The following is a 16225-nucleotide window of genomic DNA, read 5'->3' as shown; positions in this document are numbered from 1 at the left end:
TCTTCCTGACCTCTCCGCCCCCACCCCACTCCGGCCTATCACCCTCACCTTGACCTCCCACCACCTATCACATTTCCAAAGCCCCTCCCACAAGTCCCTCCTCCCTACCTTTTATCTTAGCCTGCTGGACACACTTTCCTCATTCCTGAAGAAGGGCTTATGCCCGAAACGTCGATTCTCCTGTTCCTTGGATGCTGCCTGACCTGCTGCGCTTTTCCAGCAACACATTTTCAGCTAATACCAATCCAGGCCCAGGTTCAAACCCCAGCATGGCAGATAGTGAAATTTGAATTCAATTAAACAAAAACTGTAAATAAAAGTTGGTAACCATGTGTACATTGTCAATTCATTGAATCTCTACACTGTGGATGCAGTTAATTCAGCCCATCGAATCCACACTGAGCCCCCAAAGAGCATCCTACACAGACCCATCCCCCTTACCCTATCCTTGTAACCCCATATTTCTCATGGTTAATCCGCCTAGCCTACACATCCCTGGACACTACGGGGCAATTTAGCATGACCAATCCACCTAACCTGCACACCTTTGGACTGTGAGAGGAAACCAGAGCACCTGGAGGAAACTCATGTGGACATGGGGAGAATATGCAAACTCCACAGTCACCCAAGGGTTGAAGTGAACCCAAATTGTAATAAAAACTCATCTGGTTAATTAATGCACTTTAGGAAACCTGCCTCCTTATCTGGTCTGACCTACATGTGAGTCCACAATGTGGTTAACTTGTAACAGTACTCTGAAATGATCTAGCAAGCCACTCAGTTCGAGGTCAATTAGGGATGGACAGCAAAAATAGCCCAGTCAATGATGCCTACAACCTATGAATAAGCAAAAAACACATGGAAGATCATTGTGACCTGGGACAGTTATCTGAACAAACAGTGGAAGCAGATTCAACTGAACATTTCAGAAAACAAAAAAAGTGAAGATAAACTTGCAATACTGTAGAAAAGAGCAGGAGAATGGCGACTGATAGGCTTTTGTAAGAGCTGCTCCAAAGCTCAGAATGGGCTGAATGGCCGCCTCTTTCTATGTTTTACTGTCCTACCTCACATCATTTCACATATCATTAAGTATTAAAGTTAAGCTAAGATATAAATCCATGGGGAACATCTATCAAATTAGTCATTACTACAATTAATCAGTCAGTATTCTTCCAGCGTTCATTCCCAGAACTGGGGGAGCTTTGTGGGCGAATGTTGTTATCTGTCCTGTACAAATTTAAATGATGGAGATAAAAAAAGAGATAAAAAGAAATCAATAGTGATCCATAACGGTGTGGTTGGATTGACGCCAGGCCAAACCTATTTACAGATAATTCACTGCTGTGCTTCCTTCCCCCACTTTGAATTTATGTTTTTTTTAATAAAAGGTCAGTTTATCTTGGCTGCTTCACCTGTCACCCAGGTTCTGATAAAGCGCAGCAGTACGTGTTTACAAAGTGAGAGACTTCACTATTAGTGAAGAATCAGTCATTGCAATCCAGTGGGCATTTCAAACGTCCTGCTGACGCACTTTAGCTCCCCACCTTCTTGGAGATTGCAACTATAAAAGACCCTCGCACAAGTCCGCATGGACTTGCAACTTCAACACAGCCCCTTCTCCAGAGACCGAGCGGAGGACGGTGAGTGTGTACAGCAATAACTTGTCGCTTTGGGTGGGGAATGGCCCGTTTGTATTTGGCTGTAAGCAACTCTGAACGCACTGGGTGCACTCCACAAACTATCGGTCTGATCCCAGTCTGTTTGAGTTGTATTCTTGTTGAAACCTTTCTCTTCAGATTTGTACCCCACATATTATGTGTCAAACCAGCCAGTGTTTTCAGCTAATTTCCAGCCATTGACTGGGCTGCCGCTGTGCTATTACTGGTAAATCAATGATCAATATTCGTTTTCTCTGAAAGGGGACTTAAATTACATTTAACAGTTGCAAATTCTGAACAGACATCCGTCCACAAACTGTTATATCGATTGACTTTTCTTTCAACGTAACTGTTAATTTTACCGTTTTTGTCTTTTTGTGTAACCCCCTCTTTGAGAGCCAGAGGCAAGTCTTTGATTCTTTATCCACACAACTCCCCATCTGCAATCAGAGTGATTTTGAACTGGTTTATATTTGCCCCCAGGGTTCATCATTTATCAGCATTTATCAACTTTTACATTTATTCTTAATTTCCATTATACATGGTGAGATTGTTGATACAGTTTACATTTTATATCATGTAGGTTGTTCCTATTTCATTAAACAAAAAGTACACAGCCATGCACTTCCATGTTGCACAAATGTTAAGTGATAATTGACAGACTTAGTGATTCACCCACCCAGGGAGCACAAGGCTATTTATTGTATGGAAGGGTAAATTCAACTTGCAGTTGAAATCTTTTTCAGAGAATTTCCCTATCTCTAGATCAGCTCAGTGGCTAGTGCTGTTGCCTCACAGCAACAGGACCCAGGTTTGATTCCACCTTCCAGTGACTGATAAGCCAGTGACTGGCTTATCAAGTAAAATCTCAGGTGGCAATAAACTTGCCACAAACCTCCAGTTGGTCTTGGATTTATATATTATTCTATTTGCAACATTAAAGATATCTTTGTGTGGATTTCCTCCAGGTGCTCCGGTTTACTCCCACAGTCTAAAGATGTGCAGGTTAGTGGATTGGCCATGCTAAATTGTCCATAGTGTTCAGGGATGTGTAGGTTAGGTGGGATAGCCAGGATATATGCAGGGGTAGGTGGGTGAGCTGCTCTTTGGAGGGTTGGTATGGACTTGATGGGCTGAATGACGTACCTCCACACTATAAGGATTTGTGATTCTCAGCACCAAACTGTTATTTCTGGAGTCCATGTAGAAACCACATAAAAGTTGGGTCATCAAAGAATATTTTGATAAAGTTTTAGAGTGTGTGTGTCTGTCTGTAGGATCATTCTTATAAGAAAGCAATGTGTATTTTTCCAAATTACAATCCCATTTGCACAGTCATGAAAAGATACTTTGAATTCACTAAACCGTAAGATAATGCAGGTGACAGCAGGTTATGTTTTGTAAGGGCTGGTATTAGAGTATTTGGAAAAGTCGATCAGTACTGGTACCAGCTCAGAAAAGGACCAGCTTGTCTCCATCCAGTCTCTCAGATCTATTTGCAGATTTGAAATAATTGAAAATTTTGGAAACACTCAGCAGGTTAGATAGCTTCTGTGGAGAAAAAGAGAGAGATGGTTCAGATGGATGATTGAAATCTCAAATTGTTAGCACCATTTTTTTTCATTGATCATGAAATCAATTCTTTTGGGAACACTGGGTGTCATATTGGATGTACTCGCAGCGCCAATGGCCAAATTAAATGTTACAGCACCTACCTGTTTGACAGTGGTGGTATCAGCACTTGGTACCAAGTGCTTGCTGCAGAGAAACTTGTTCCAGTTTCAGTTCAAACTCTTCAGCTGCCTTCAGGACGTGAAATGATAGGATGGAGTTGGCAATCACCTCAGGTTTGTGCTCTCTGACAACGAGAGAGAAAGGAACATGCATTTGTATGTAGGGCAAAGATCTCAGTCTTCTCCATAGAAATCACAATGGTTTATTTCCACCTCTCATATACACGCCTGTAGCCAACACAGAAAATAAACAGCTAAGCTTGAATCTCTGTAGATCTATAGAAGAATAATGGCACAGTAGGAGGCAATGCAACAGTGTAATTTTAATCTGTGGAAATCCTATTGTGATCCAAGGTACTTAATTAATCATAATAGATGACACATCTTAATGAAAGTTGATGTTGAATTGAAGTGGGATTTTATTCCAAAGCAAAACTACTGCCCTTTTCTAATCCCACCTTCCAGCACCTGGTCTGTTGCTTTACAGTTACAGTGCTACAGGGCAGATTCAATGAGAAGATGGCTACTGCCTCCAACTCCAAACATCAGAGAAGTTCAGACACCCATTCCTCTCCCATCAGCACATTTTCTTCCAGTTTGAAACCACAGCTAGAGTTCCTGGCAAAATCAACCCATCTGAAACAGTTTCTTTAAGATCAAAACAATGTTGTTTGGAGACAGGAGGCAGATCAACAGTGTAATTTTAATCTGTAGAAATCCTTTTACAGGTCTGTTGTAATTCCAGGTACTGAATTAATCATAATGGTTAACACATCTTAATGAAAGTTGTTGATATGAAATGGGATTTTATTCCATGCTAATTTACATCTGTTTTTCAATGTGTGGACCATGATCAGAACAGCCCTTTGGAAAAATACATTTTGTCCAGAATCAACACAAATTTGAATGGTTGTAATGCCCAAAATGCAACATTACCCACAAATTGGCAATTTTGCTCAGAGATCTTACCAAAATTACTGTGTGGTAAATGGAAGACAACTGGCGCGTTAAATTCTGCAGCAGTATTGATGTTTGTTATATATTATGCTTTGTATTCATATGTACTAGGCAGGCAGACCAGAGTGCTTTACCCTTCACCTCACCTTTTAATACATGGCTTTCATCCTGTGTACCCCCAGCAAAAAAATATTCCATGCCCAGCATGAAACAGTTTGCTCAGTGAGTACAATAATCAGCAAGAAACCGATTATTTTTGCATGGCTGTTCTGCTTCAGATATTTCTGTGTACGACCTGGAAAATGTTTGAAATTCCTCTAAATCAGGACAAACTGAAAATGATTCCTTTAGATGCAGAGAAGTGTTGTGTGGCATTTATTGGATATTTCAGCCACCTTCCTACATATCACTAAATCAGGGGCTCCCAAAAATTTTCCTATTGGCACCACATTTCAAGGCTAGATAATTGTTACCATCCCTTAGTGAGAGTGTCAGGACACTAGGTTATAGTCCAACAGGTTTATTTGAAATCACAAGCTTTTGGAGTGCTGCTCTTTTGTCAGGTGAAGGGAAGGGGCAGCGCTCTAAAAGCTTGTGATTTCAAATAAACCTGATGGACTGTGTGACTCCTGACTTTGTCCACCCCCTCCAACACCAGCACCTCCGCATCATTAGTGAGAGTGTTAAGAGCACAGGGAGTGGGTAGGGTAAGCAAACCCGTAAGATTAGAGGGTAGGGAAGTCATTCTGCAAGGGTAGGGTGAAAAGTGGAGTAGAGAGGGGACAGAGTTTTAGGGAGATGTCATGGTTTTTTTAAATAGAGGTATGGTCTACCATTTGTACTGCTGCACGAGCGAGGCTTTGAGGATGTATTGTTCAGGTTACGGTCTTGGTTTCCAAATTTGCATGAATTAAAGCTGCCTCCTGTGTGTTCATTCACTCAGAGCTCCATGACAACCAATGCTGCCATACAGCTCAATCTTACTTGGGGGCCACAATCCCTAATTTGGGAAGCCCTGCTCTAAATAATAAACAGAGCAAGGTGAAGATATGCATTTTAATTCCAGCTGGGGGGAAACAAAAAGGTTTTAATCCACCGGTGAAAAGTTTGTGTGTTTAATTCTCTGTACATTGGCCTAAAGGAACTAGACAGCATGTAAATCAGATCCCTGGTGGTCAGTGCTGCATAGTCAATCACCACTCACTGAGTAAATATATACTACACTGATCCTTTATAATGACATTCTGGGATCAGATTCAGCAATCTGATACACAAAAGTTGTTTCTGAACCATGGCCTCAGCCAAAGCATAGTATTGGATGGAATATCACATAGACCAAATTGTGTGTTTACTTCTATGAATATGGGATATGGGCGTTGCTAGCACAAGTTATTGTCCACTCCTAATTGACCTTATGAAAATGGTGACGAGCCATATAAACTGCTCCAGTCTAAGATATTTCCCCAGCGCTGTTAGACAAGGAGTTTCCGTATTTTAAGTAAGTGATGATAAAGGAACAGTGGCTAATTTGTGCACAAGAGGATTCCACAAGCAATAATGAAAGAGAGATCATTGGATAATTGATTTATAGAGACGCGATAATTGAATGATCTTGGTTAGGACACAGGGAGTACCTTTTTCCAATGATGAATTATACTTTATGTCCATTTGAAACAGCAAATAGGGATTTGACATCACATGACATGATCCAATGCATGTTGTCAAACCTACAAAGTGCACACAGAGGATTTCTGATGAATCAGGAGCTGTAGGACTGAACAGGGAATTTTAACATGGCCACAAATATTTTCCATCATGAGAAAATCAAACCTAACTCGCTGTATACAGCAGAGTGCTCCACTGAATTCAAAACACTTTGATACTAATTAACGTGGAGCTGTGGAATCAAACAGTTAATAGGGCAGCCTGTCTTGTACTCCATCTAGTTTGAGAAAAGGAAATTGGACAGAGTGCAAAATGAGCTACTAGTTTTCTCAGTTGCTTTTTATAGACATCATTAGGAGCATGGGGACATAAGATCAGGAGGAGGACATTCAGCCCATCGAGCTCTTCCATTGTTCATTTCGATCACGGCTGATCATCTACCTCAACACCACTACCCGCACTATTTCCATATCCCTCAATGCCATTGGTTATTCAGAAATCTGTCTACTTCTATCTTGAATTGCTTAGGGGCAGTTTCACTGCCCTCTGGGGTAGAGCATCCAAAGATGCACCATCCTCTCAGAGAAGAAATTCCTCATTTCATTTTAAATGGCTTAAATTATCCTGAGATTGTGTCCATACTTCTGGACTCATTAGCTAGGGGAAACATTTTATTTACAACCACCCTGGCACACTCTGCAATTAATTTGGAAATTTTTGAGATTAAATAGCAATGATTAGCAAGCACACTCTAGCGATTACCAAACTTCATTAGGAAGTTATTTCCAGAATATATATATCTGCAATGACTGTTGATGAAAACTTGCAATAAAGGTGAATATTTCTTTGACTAAAAAAAAAATCTTCTGAATTGTATTTCCCTCTGTCTATCTACAGCTTTGGAGTTTTATTGATCAGCACCTTCTACAGCCCTCAGTATCCCATGGATCAGCAGCAAAGACAGCAGATGAAGGTGAAGCTGGTGGCTATTTGCACAGCACTGCTCTTTGTATCCATGATTGCCAACACTGCCCAGAGCAGTGGCCTGAGCCATCAAATCAACTATAGAAGTAAGCACCAAAACTCTGCTACCTATTATAGGGTCATTCAGTGGTTCTGAACAAGCAACTGAGAAGGGAGGGTGTACATGTTGCAGTTGAGTGGGCCTGAAGGTTATATATCTCATCCTTCCCCCCTTTACCATGATTAATCAAGTGACTTAAGACATTAGGTTGGATGTGGGAACATTCATACTTGAGATCCATTGCATTATTTTTTATTTGCCGAAATTCTACATGGACCAAACTCAGAAAAGTTATTTAATGTTTAATTTGGACTATTTGTCATTCATAAACGAACCAAGGGCTCCACATTTGGTTTCATATTAAACAGTATTTGTACCTGCACCTGGAATTTGATGGAATATTTCACATTACCGTGTAACAAACAGATGTGTCCATTTTTCTAGCAGGTTTCAGTTGGGGTATAACTGACTAGAAGTTATAGAGTCATAAAGATGTACAGCATGGAAACAGACCCTTCGGTCCAACTCATCCATGCCGACCAGATATCTTAATCTAATCTAGTTCCATTTGCCAGCAATTGGTCCATATCCCTCCAAACCCTTCCTATTCATATACCCATCCAGATGCCTTTTAAATGTGGTAATTGTGCCAGTCTTCACCATTTCCTCTGGCAGCTCATTCCTCTGTGTGAAAAAGTTGCCCCTTAGGTCCCTTTTAAATCTTTCCCCTCTCATCTTATCCCTTTGCCCTCTAGTTCTGGAGTTCCCTATCCTGGGTAAAAGAGATTGGCTGTCCATTCTATCCATGCCCGTCATCATTTTATAAACCTCTATAAGGTCATCCCTCAGCTTCTGACGCTCCAGGGAAAATAGTCACAGCCTATTCGGCCTCTCCCTCTAACTCAAACCCTCCAAACCTGGCAACATCTTTGTAAATCTTTTCTGTACCCTTTCAAATTTCACAACATCTTTCCATTAGCAGGGAGACCAGAATTGAATGCAGTATTCCGAGTGTGACCTAACCAATGTCCTGTACAGCCGCAACATGACCTCCCAACTCCTTCACTCAATGCACTGACCAATAAGGGAAAGTGTAACAAACACCACCTTCACTATCCTATCTACCTGCGACTCCACTTTCAAGGAGCTATGAAACTGCATTCCAACGTCTCTTTATTCAGCATCACTCTCCAGGACCTTACTATTAAATGTGTAAGTCTGCCCTGATTTGCTTTACAAAATACAACACCTTACATTTATCTAAATTAAACTCCACCTGCAACAGCTTGGCCCATCCACCCATCCTATTCATTGAATGTACGGTAATGAGTTTCTTTCTCCATATAACAAGGGATTTGACTGACACCAGTGTTCATCTGTGTTATGTTAGCACTCAGTACGTATCTAAGCATTTTTTCCTAACACTCTACACATACCCTGATACAAAGACCTGCTTAATATTTTCACCACCTCACTAGTAAGTAAAGTCACCATAGTCCCAGAGGGCCACTCTCTCATTAGAGAGAGATGACTAGCGGTGGTTTCACCTGAGGGTCACCACGCCTCAGGTAAGACGTGAGGTCGACAAGGCTGGACCTTAATAGTAACTTCAGCTGATACAGGAATGGAATCCATGCTGTTGACATCACTCTACAATGCAAATCAGCTATCCAGCCAACTGAGCTAACTGACCCTCACCTCACTAACAATCCTTAACTGTCTCCCGCCTGCTTACTTCCATGTGTAGGATGTCAGCTCAGCAGATATTTGTTTAGATTAAATTTAGATATTTAGGGGCTAGAATTGGTTTGACATAAAATTTCCTCTAAATAACTATTTTCTTCACAGTTCCACTCTCTCTGGTATAAATGAGCCCTGTGTTAACCATCTTCCAATGTGGTTTTTAACTTGGGTTCATTTGTATTATTTTTGTTTGGATCTCTGGATTTGATCATAATGAATTCATAATGAAGAAGTGGGAAGTTTAATTCATTCCAACGTAGTTTCCAATATCCACAATGATCCAATCTTACTGAAGAATATATTACAGTCTCACAATGATTTCAATAGTACCATAAGCAACTCACATTGACTTTTAAGAAATTTAATATGGAATATAAAATCCTCTCTTCAGGAGATGTAATAGTGGGATTTTGATAGAGTGGATGAGGAGAAAAGGTTTCCTCTAACAGACGGGTATAGCCAGAGGACACAGATTTAAGAAAAATAACAGAAATTCCAGGCTGAACTGGAATGTACAAAATGAAAAATTGGTGACAGCAGATTCAATAATAACTTTCAAAAAAGGATTTGGATATGTAACGGAAAAGGAACATTCACAGGGCTTTGGGAAATGAACGAGGGACTGGGATTAACTCGATAGCTCTTTCAAAAAGCCAGCACAAACAAGATGGACTAAATATCTCCTTCTCTGCTGTTTGATGTATCTGTCTCAGAACAAGGGCAGACTATTTCAGCCCCTTGAGCACTTTTTATCATTCAATGGCTACAATCTGCACACACGTTCTTGCCCAAATCATAAGACCATAAGACAAAGGAGCAGAAATTAGACCATTCAGCTCATTGAGTCTGCTCCACCGTTTAATCATGGCTGATAGGTTTCTCCACCCCTTTCTCTCACTTTCTCCCTTGATACTCAAGAACCCATCTCAGTCTTAAATATACTCAATGACCTGGCCTCCACAGCCTTCTGTGGCAATGAATTCCATAGATTTACCATTCTCTGGCTGAAGACATTTCTCCTTATCTCCATTCTAAAAGGTCTTCCCTTTAATCTAAGGCTGTGCCCTCGGGTCCTAGTCTCTCCGACTAATGGAAACATCTTCCCAACATCCACTCTGCCCAGGCCATTCAGTAATCTGTAAGTTTCAATTAGATCCCTCCTCATCCTTCTAAACTCCACTGAGTATCGACCCAGAGTCCTCAAACGTTCCTCATATTTTAAGCGTTTCATTCCTGGGACCATTCTCGTGAACCTCCTCTGAATATGCTCAGGACTAGTACATCCTTCCTGAGATATGGGGCCACAAAAATGTGCACAATACTCCAAATGTGGTCTGACCAGAGCGTTATAGAGCCTCAGAAGTACATCCTTGCTTTTATATTTAAATTCTCTCAAAATAAATGCCATCACTGCATTTGCCTTCATAACTACTGACTCAACCTGAAAGTTTACCTGGACTAGAACTAAATCTCTTAATATCTTTGCACAACACAAAACTATAATCAGAACATGGAACGGAAGGAGGCCATTCATCCTTTCCTGGATCACTGATCACCTCCACAATGCCACTTTCTTGCACTATCTCCTCATCATTTAATGTTATATATCTCTAGAAATCCACCAGTTTCTGACTTGAATATATTGGTTGGCTGAGCTTCCATAACATCTAGGGTACAGAATTTCAAGGACTCACCAACTCTAAGTGAAGAAATTCCTCCTTATTTCAGTCTTAAAAACCTGTCTGCTATCCTGAGATTATTTTGGCTTTGCACGGTGGCTCAGTGGTTAGCACTGCTGCCTCACAGCACCAGGGACCCGAGTTCAATTCCTTGGGCGACTGTTTGTGTGGAGTTTGCACATTCTCCCCGTGTCTCTGTGCGTTTCCTCTGGGAGCTCTGGTTTCCTCCCACAATCCACAGATGGGCAGGTTAGGGTGAATAGGCCATGTTAAATTGCCCTGTAGTGTTCAGGGATGTGTTGGTTAGGTGTATTAGTCAGGGGTTAATGTAGAGTAATATGGTAGGGGAATGGGTCTGGGTGGGTTACTCTTTGGAGGATTGGTGTGGACTTGTTGGGCCAAATGGCCTATTTCTACACTGTAGGGATTCTATTAAGACAACTGTATATGACATCTTAATGATTTCTGACCTCTGCTCGGGTATATGATAGGTAGCCTCAAGTTTTGTTTGATATTCTTCAGTGGGGTTGACACCTTTTAGAATATTCTCACGAAAGGTGAAATGTGTACAGTTCACTACAGGATTCTGTTTGTTCTGCTCCAATCAAAGAAATCAACTTATTTTTTAGGTAGTGGTTTGCACATAGGACACAGGAGAAACTTCCCTTAACAAGCTCTAACATCGTATTGGGGAGGTGCTGGTACAGTGGTATTATCACTGAAGTGATATTCTAAAGACCCAGATAATGTTCTGGAGTCTGGAGTTTGAATCATGCCATGGCAGATGGTGGAATTTGAATTCAATAAAAACCTGGTTCACTAATGTCCTTAAGGGAATGAAACTGCCATCTTACCTGAACTAGCCTCCAGACTCCAGACCCACAGCAATGTGTCTCTTAACTGCCCTCTGGGCAATTAGGGATGGGCAATAAATGCTGGTGTAGTCAGTGATGCCCTCATCCTGTGAATGAATAAAAAAAATGCCCTCAGAAGACTTCCCTAGTAAATTAGGTAATTTTCTTTCCAACATATCACACCGACTCTTATTATTTGTTACTTACCACTGTGGCAGGGCAGGAGCTGTTCAGAATGGGATGTCTATCTTGCTCATTCAATGGTTTCTTGAGATGCTGACTGGTGAATGAGGTGACCTCTCCTGTGGATGCTTCTGGGTGGCATGAGGTCTTTGTGCTTCATGGCCTCATTGGACTCACGGCCACATCCACATTTCGAGTCACCCCCTCATCCATCTTCCATTGGTGGAGCTGGTGGTTGGCTTGCTCAGTGTTGATTGGGTTGAGAGCTCTCCGCCGTCTTACAGGAACGTTCAAGGCGGCTCGTTTGGCTGGTGATAGGATGTTACTTGTTGATGTTCTGTGTATTCCACGATTTTGGACAGTAGGTTGATGCCAGCAACAAGCTGAAATGAGGGAGGATTTTGCCATGTAAGATCAGTCTTAATATATCAAAAATCATTTCAAATGGCTTTCTTTTTATTGCCAGAAGCCAGGAAAAAACAATATCACTAACCTGAGCTAGATTTAATTCACTGGACAAGGTTTGTGGACCGCCCATTTTCATGTGTTTAAAGGCAGTGGTGGAAGGTGGGATTGGGGTGAACTTGTAAATCATAGTCCACTTGGGCCTATTAATCCCCCCACTTGCTCGTGTATTTGCTCCTTTCACTTGCGTGGACATGGTGTCGGGTGACCCACCTACCTTGTGACTTCTTGAGGCCCATGAGTGGTTAATGAAGCAGTGCTTGAATACCTCATCCTGTCACTGCTGTTCCTTCACCCACAGTGGGCTGTGTCCCCATGTCAGGTGCTCCAACAACTTTTTACTGTTGTTGGGCAGAGGGGGAATCTCCTTTTAAGGTTGCCTATGCCCCTGTTGGAGGCACCCTCCCCTCCACAAGGTCACACTCTCCTTTTACGACTCCCACCCTGGCCTCTCAAGAACTGGCTCCCCACCCCAGTTATACCCTTCCCTTGCCCTCCAACACCACCCTCCCCCACCCCTTCTCAAAAGCGTAGGTACCCCACCGATTCCTTAGACTCATCCAGCTCCATCACCCTTCTTCTTCAGGTTCTGGCAATGCCCACCATTGCTGGCATCTGTTTTACTTGAGTCTTCATTCCAAGGCGTTGGGAGTGAGGAATGGGTGTTTGGTGGTGCTGCTGAAGTCTTGACCTTTAGAGAGTTACTGCCCCATGATGTGGTAAATGGCAGCCAGGCCTAAAAGAATAATCACCATCTGAAAGATTCTGCCGTTGGTCAAGTAGAGGTGACTGCTGACCAATAATGCCAACTCGTTCTGTCCATTGGGTGCATCTGTTTTCTCAAAGCCATGGACAGTCCCCAGCAGGGGACTGCACACCCAATGTCATTCCATTGAACACAGTAAAAGACAAAAACATTTAACTCTGTAAAAACAGTGAAACGGAGTCAACTTTCAGAAAACTATCACGTTTTATGTTTCTATTCTAAAACTGCATGTATCAACCAAATTTGTGTACATTTACAGATTCCAAAATTGACCCGTTCTGGTACGTGGGTCGTGGAGTGCGACCGATTGGCCGCTTCGGAAAGAGGCAGATGAAAAGTAGCAGCAATCTGAGACCATCGGTGGATAACCTGGAGCTGATCCTGAATGCTCTGAGGCAACAGGACGCATTAGATTCTGACCAGCAGATGGGAGGGGACAACACCTACTGACAATCTCTGCCACCAAGCACACCTCTGAGAAACAATGGCAGAATTCCCTTCCTACCTCACACTTTGTATTTACCCACGTGACTGTGAAACCACGCGCATGTCTGCTTAGTGTGTACACCTCCCGACCCTCCCAAAGCTGACCCAGAACAGACCACATTAACCTAGGAACCACCACTGACACTGACTCTATATTCACAGAACTGAGACCCAGTATAAGTCCTATTTTAATTCAAAAAAATCTGTTACTTAAAATATCTGCTTACAATTTTAATGCAGTTTTAAACCAATATCTCTTACATTTCAACAACATATTAACTAAAGAGAAAATTCCACAAAGCGTGTCTGTAAGAGGCTTAGTTCTGTCCAATAATTTTGTTAAATACATTAGAAAATGACCAACAATTTATTTTTAATTGTTAATGTGAGCCACATAGAAATACCAAATATCATTCATTGTGATCATGCAGAATTTATGACATTATATAAAACAGTTTAATGTTAATTTAAAAATAGATGCTTCAGTTTAAGTTGTTAATGCTAATCACTTTCCACATTTGATCTATCATTTCGAAAATAAATATATTACCTTGTAACTATGTGCTGTTGATCTCACTTAAAGTGGTACTTTCTTTTAAAAAAAGTGGTGGCTGTCTAATTTTGTTAATTGGATAAGGAAAGCTAAGTGTTATTCACATAGAAGTGACCCAGTAATGTGATTCAACACAAATCGTGTTCTGTTTGTAAACAAGCCAATACTTCACAAAGACAGGGTTCCTTTAACATCAGCTGGGTTGTGTTGAAGGCCTTCTTCTTAACTTTTCTGCACTTCATGTTCATTCTGTTTGGTGGGAAAATGCTGAAAGAGTTTTAATTTTAACAGTTAAATATCAAATTCTTAGTCTTCTCCAAAGTGCGATTTACTGAACAGGTCACTGCCTAATTTGGGAATTAACTTGCATTTGAAGGTTTTCAACACTTGTAGTCAGTCAATGTGAGCAAATTAAACAAAAAGTAGCTTTCACTTTCGAAAGATAGTCATTTTTGTTGCACCTTTCACATCAGCATGTCCCAAGCACTCTTGGGAGAAGGTATTATCTTTGAGCTGTAGTTATTGTTCTAACATAAGAATCAGTGGCATACAGTAAACCTTCACACGCACTAATGTGGTAATGGCCAGACCTTCTGCTTGTCAGTGATGTTGGATGAGGGTTTAAAAATTGGCCAGCACACAGGGAGAATTCCTGCGCCTTTTCAATATATGAGGGTTTATTTTTAAAATCCAACTGAAAAGGCTGATACGTCTCAGGCCTTGATTTAATATCACATCTTAGAGAATGCATCTTTGGCAGTGCAGCACTTCCTCAGTCCAGAATTGCAGTGTTAGCTTGGGTTATGTGCTCAAGTCTCCCAAGTGGGACGTAAAGTTACAACATTTTAACTCAATGTTACCCGTAGAGCTGTGTCTGCGATTGACTTTGTATCTCCTCCCCGTTAAAGAAACCCCTTGACTGCCAGCGCCTGAATCCTGCCTGCCTGCCTGCTGAGTCTTTTTCCTTGGTCAGGGATTTTACTTCTACACCCATTAATTTCAATGGAAATGTAAGAAAGACATAATTGATATTAAAAGAAGATTCTTGTGCACTCCCAGGATGTTCTTCACTCAGGATCTGATTAAAGATATTTTAAAAAGATGTGTGATTGGGGCAGAAAAGAAAACCCCTAATGGCCTCGACACTTTCTAAAGAATTCTTTAAATGAAATGTTGGTGTTTGCTGGCCAGGGTAGTGTGTGCAGCCAATCCTTTATTGCTCTTCAGGAGTGATAGTGGGCTGCAATCCTGAACTGCTGCAGTTCATGTGGTTAGTATAAGCAAAAGATAAAGTTTCTAGAGTCCTCCCAGACTATAGCGCTGGTCTTTTCTCATTAGAGAGACAACAAGCGGTCTTTAACCTGAGGGTCACCACATCTCAGGCGAGGGCAGACATTGAGAAGGAGAGTCTTTCATGGTAACCTCAGCTGGTACAGGAAATGAACCCACATGTTGGTATCCCTGTGGTACCAACCAGCCACCTGATCCCCTTGTTCTGTGATGTATCACTGAGCCAGATTCTGGGACTTGAGTTAGTGCACTATCATTAGTTTTACTGTGACCTTACGGAGGTTTTTAAAATCATGAGGGGCATTGAAAAGGTGAACAGCAAAGGTCATTTTCTTAGGTTGGGGAGTTCAAAACACAGGAAATGAACCCACATGTTGGTATCCCTGTGGTACCAACCAGCCACCTGATCCCCTTGTTCTGTGATGTATCACTGAGCCAGATTCTGGGACTTGAGTTAGTGCGCTATCATTAGTTTTACTGTGACCTTACGGAGGTTTTTAAAATCATGAGGGGCATCGAAAAGGTGAACAGCAAAGGTCATTTTCTTAGGTTGGGGAGTTCAAAACCAGAGGGCATATTTTTAAGGTGAGAGGAGAAAGATTGAAAAGGGATCTAAGGGGCAATAATTTTTACACAGAATGGTTCGTATGTGGAATGAACTGCCAGAGGAAGTGGTAGATGCAGGTACTTAAAAGATATTTGGACAGGTACATGAATAGGAAAGGTTGAGAGGGATACAGGTTAATGCAGGTGAGTGGGACTGGTTTAGTTTGGGACACTTGGTTGGCATGGATGAGTTGGACCAAAGGACTCTAGATTATCCTGGAAACACACCTATGGTCCCACAAATGCCTATCTATCTTCCCATCTGTGGAATCCCTATCATTAATGCTTTCCAAACCATCCTTCTTGCCTCCTGTGCAGGTGAGGTATCTATAATGCTGTGGACTTAGAACATAGAACAGTACAGCACAGAACAGGCCCTTCAGCCCACGATGTTGTGCTGACCACTGATCCTCATGTGAGGTAAACCTAATGTACGAACTCTCAAATTTCTGTGACCATATGCATGTCCAGCAGTCTCTTAAATATCCCCAATGACCTCGCTTCCACAACTGCTGCTGGCAACTTATTCCATGCTCTCACAACTCTCTGCGTAAAGAACC

The 16225-nt window shown here is 41.6% G+C and overlaps 1 protein-coding gene across 1 annotated transcript; it reads left to right on the top strand.

The window, feature by feature from the left end:
• The first annotated feature begins 1500 nt into the window (after positions 1-1500).
• On the top strand, positions 1501-13773 carry LOC122564304 (prolactin-releasing peptide-like). Its single transcript, XM_043718978.1, has 3 exons — positions 1501-1643; positions 6914-7086; positions 12990-13773. Exons 2-3 carry the CDS (start codon positions 6960-6962, stop codon positions 13178-13180), a joined length of 318 nt encoding a protein of 105 aa, XP_043574913.1. The 5' UTR covers positions 1501-1643; positions 6914-6959; the 3' UTR covers positions 13181-13773.
• The last annotated feature ends 2452 nt before the right edge of the window (positions 13774-16225 follow it).

The sequence above is a fragment of the Chiloscyllium plagiosum genome, chromosome 29 (assembly GCF_004010195.1).
Source record: "Chiloscyllium plagiosum isolate BGI_BamShark_2017 chromosome 29, ASM401019v2, whole genome shotgun sequence".
Lineage (NCBI taxonomy): Eukaryota > Metazoa > Chordata > Chondrichthyes > Orectolobiformes > Hemiscylliidae > Chiloscyllium > Chiloscyllium plagiosum.
The sequence above is the reverse complement of the archived record's forward strand: the minus strand, read 5'-3'. Positions and strand labels throughout refer to the sequence as shown.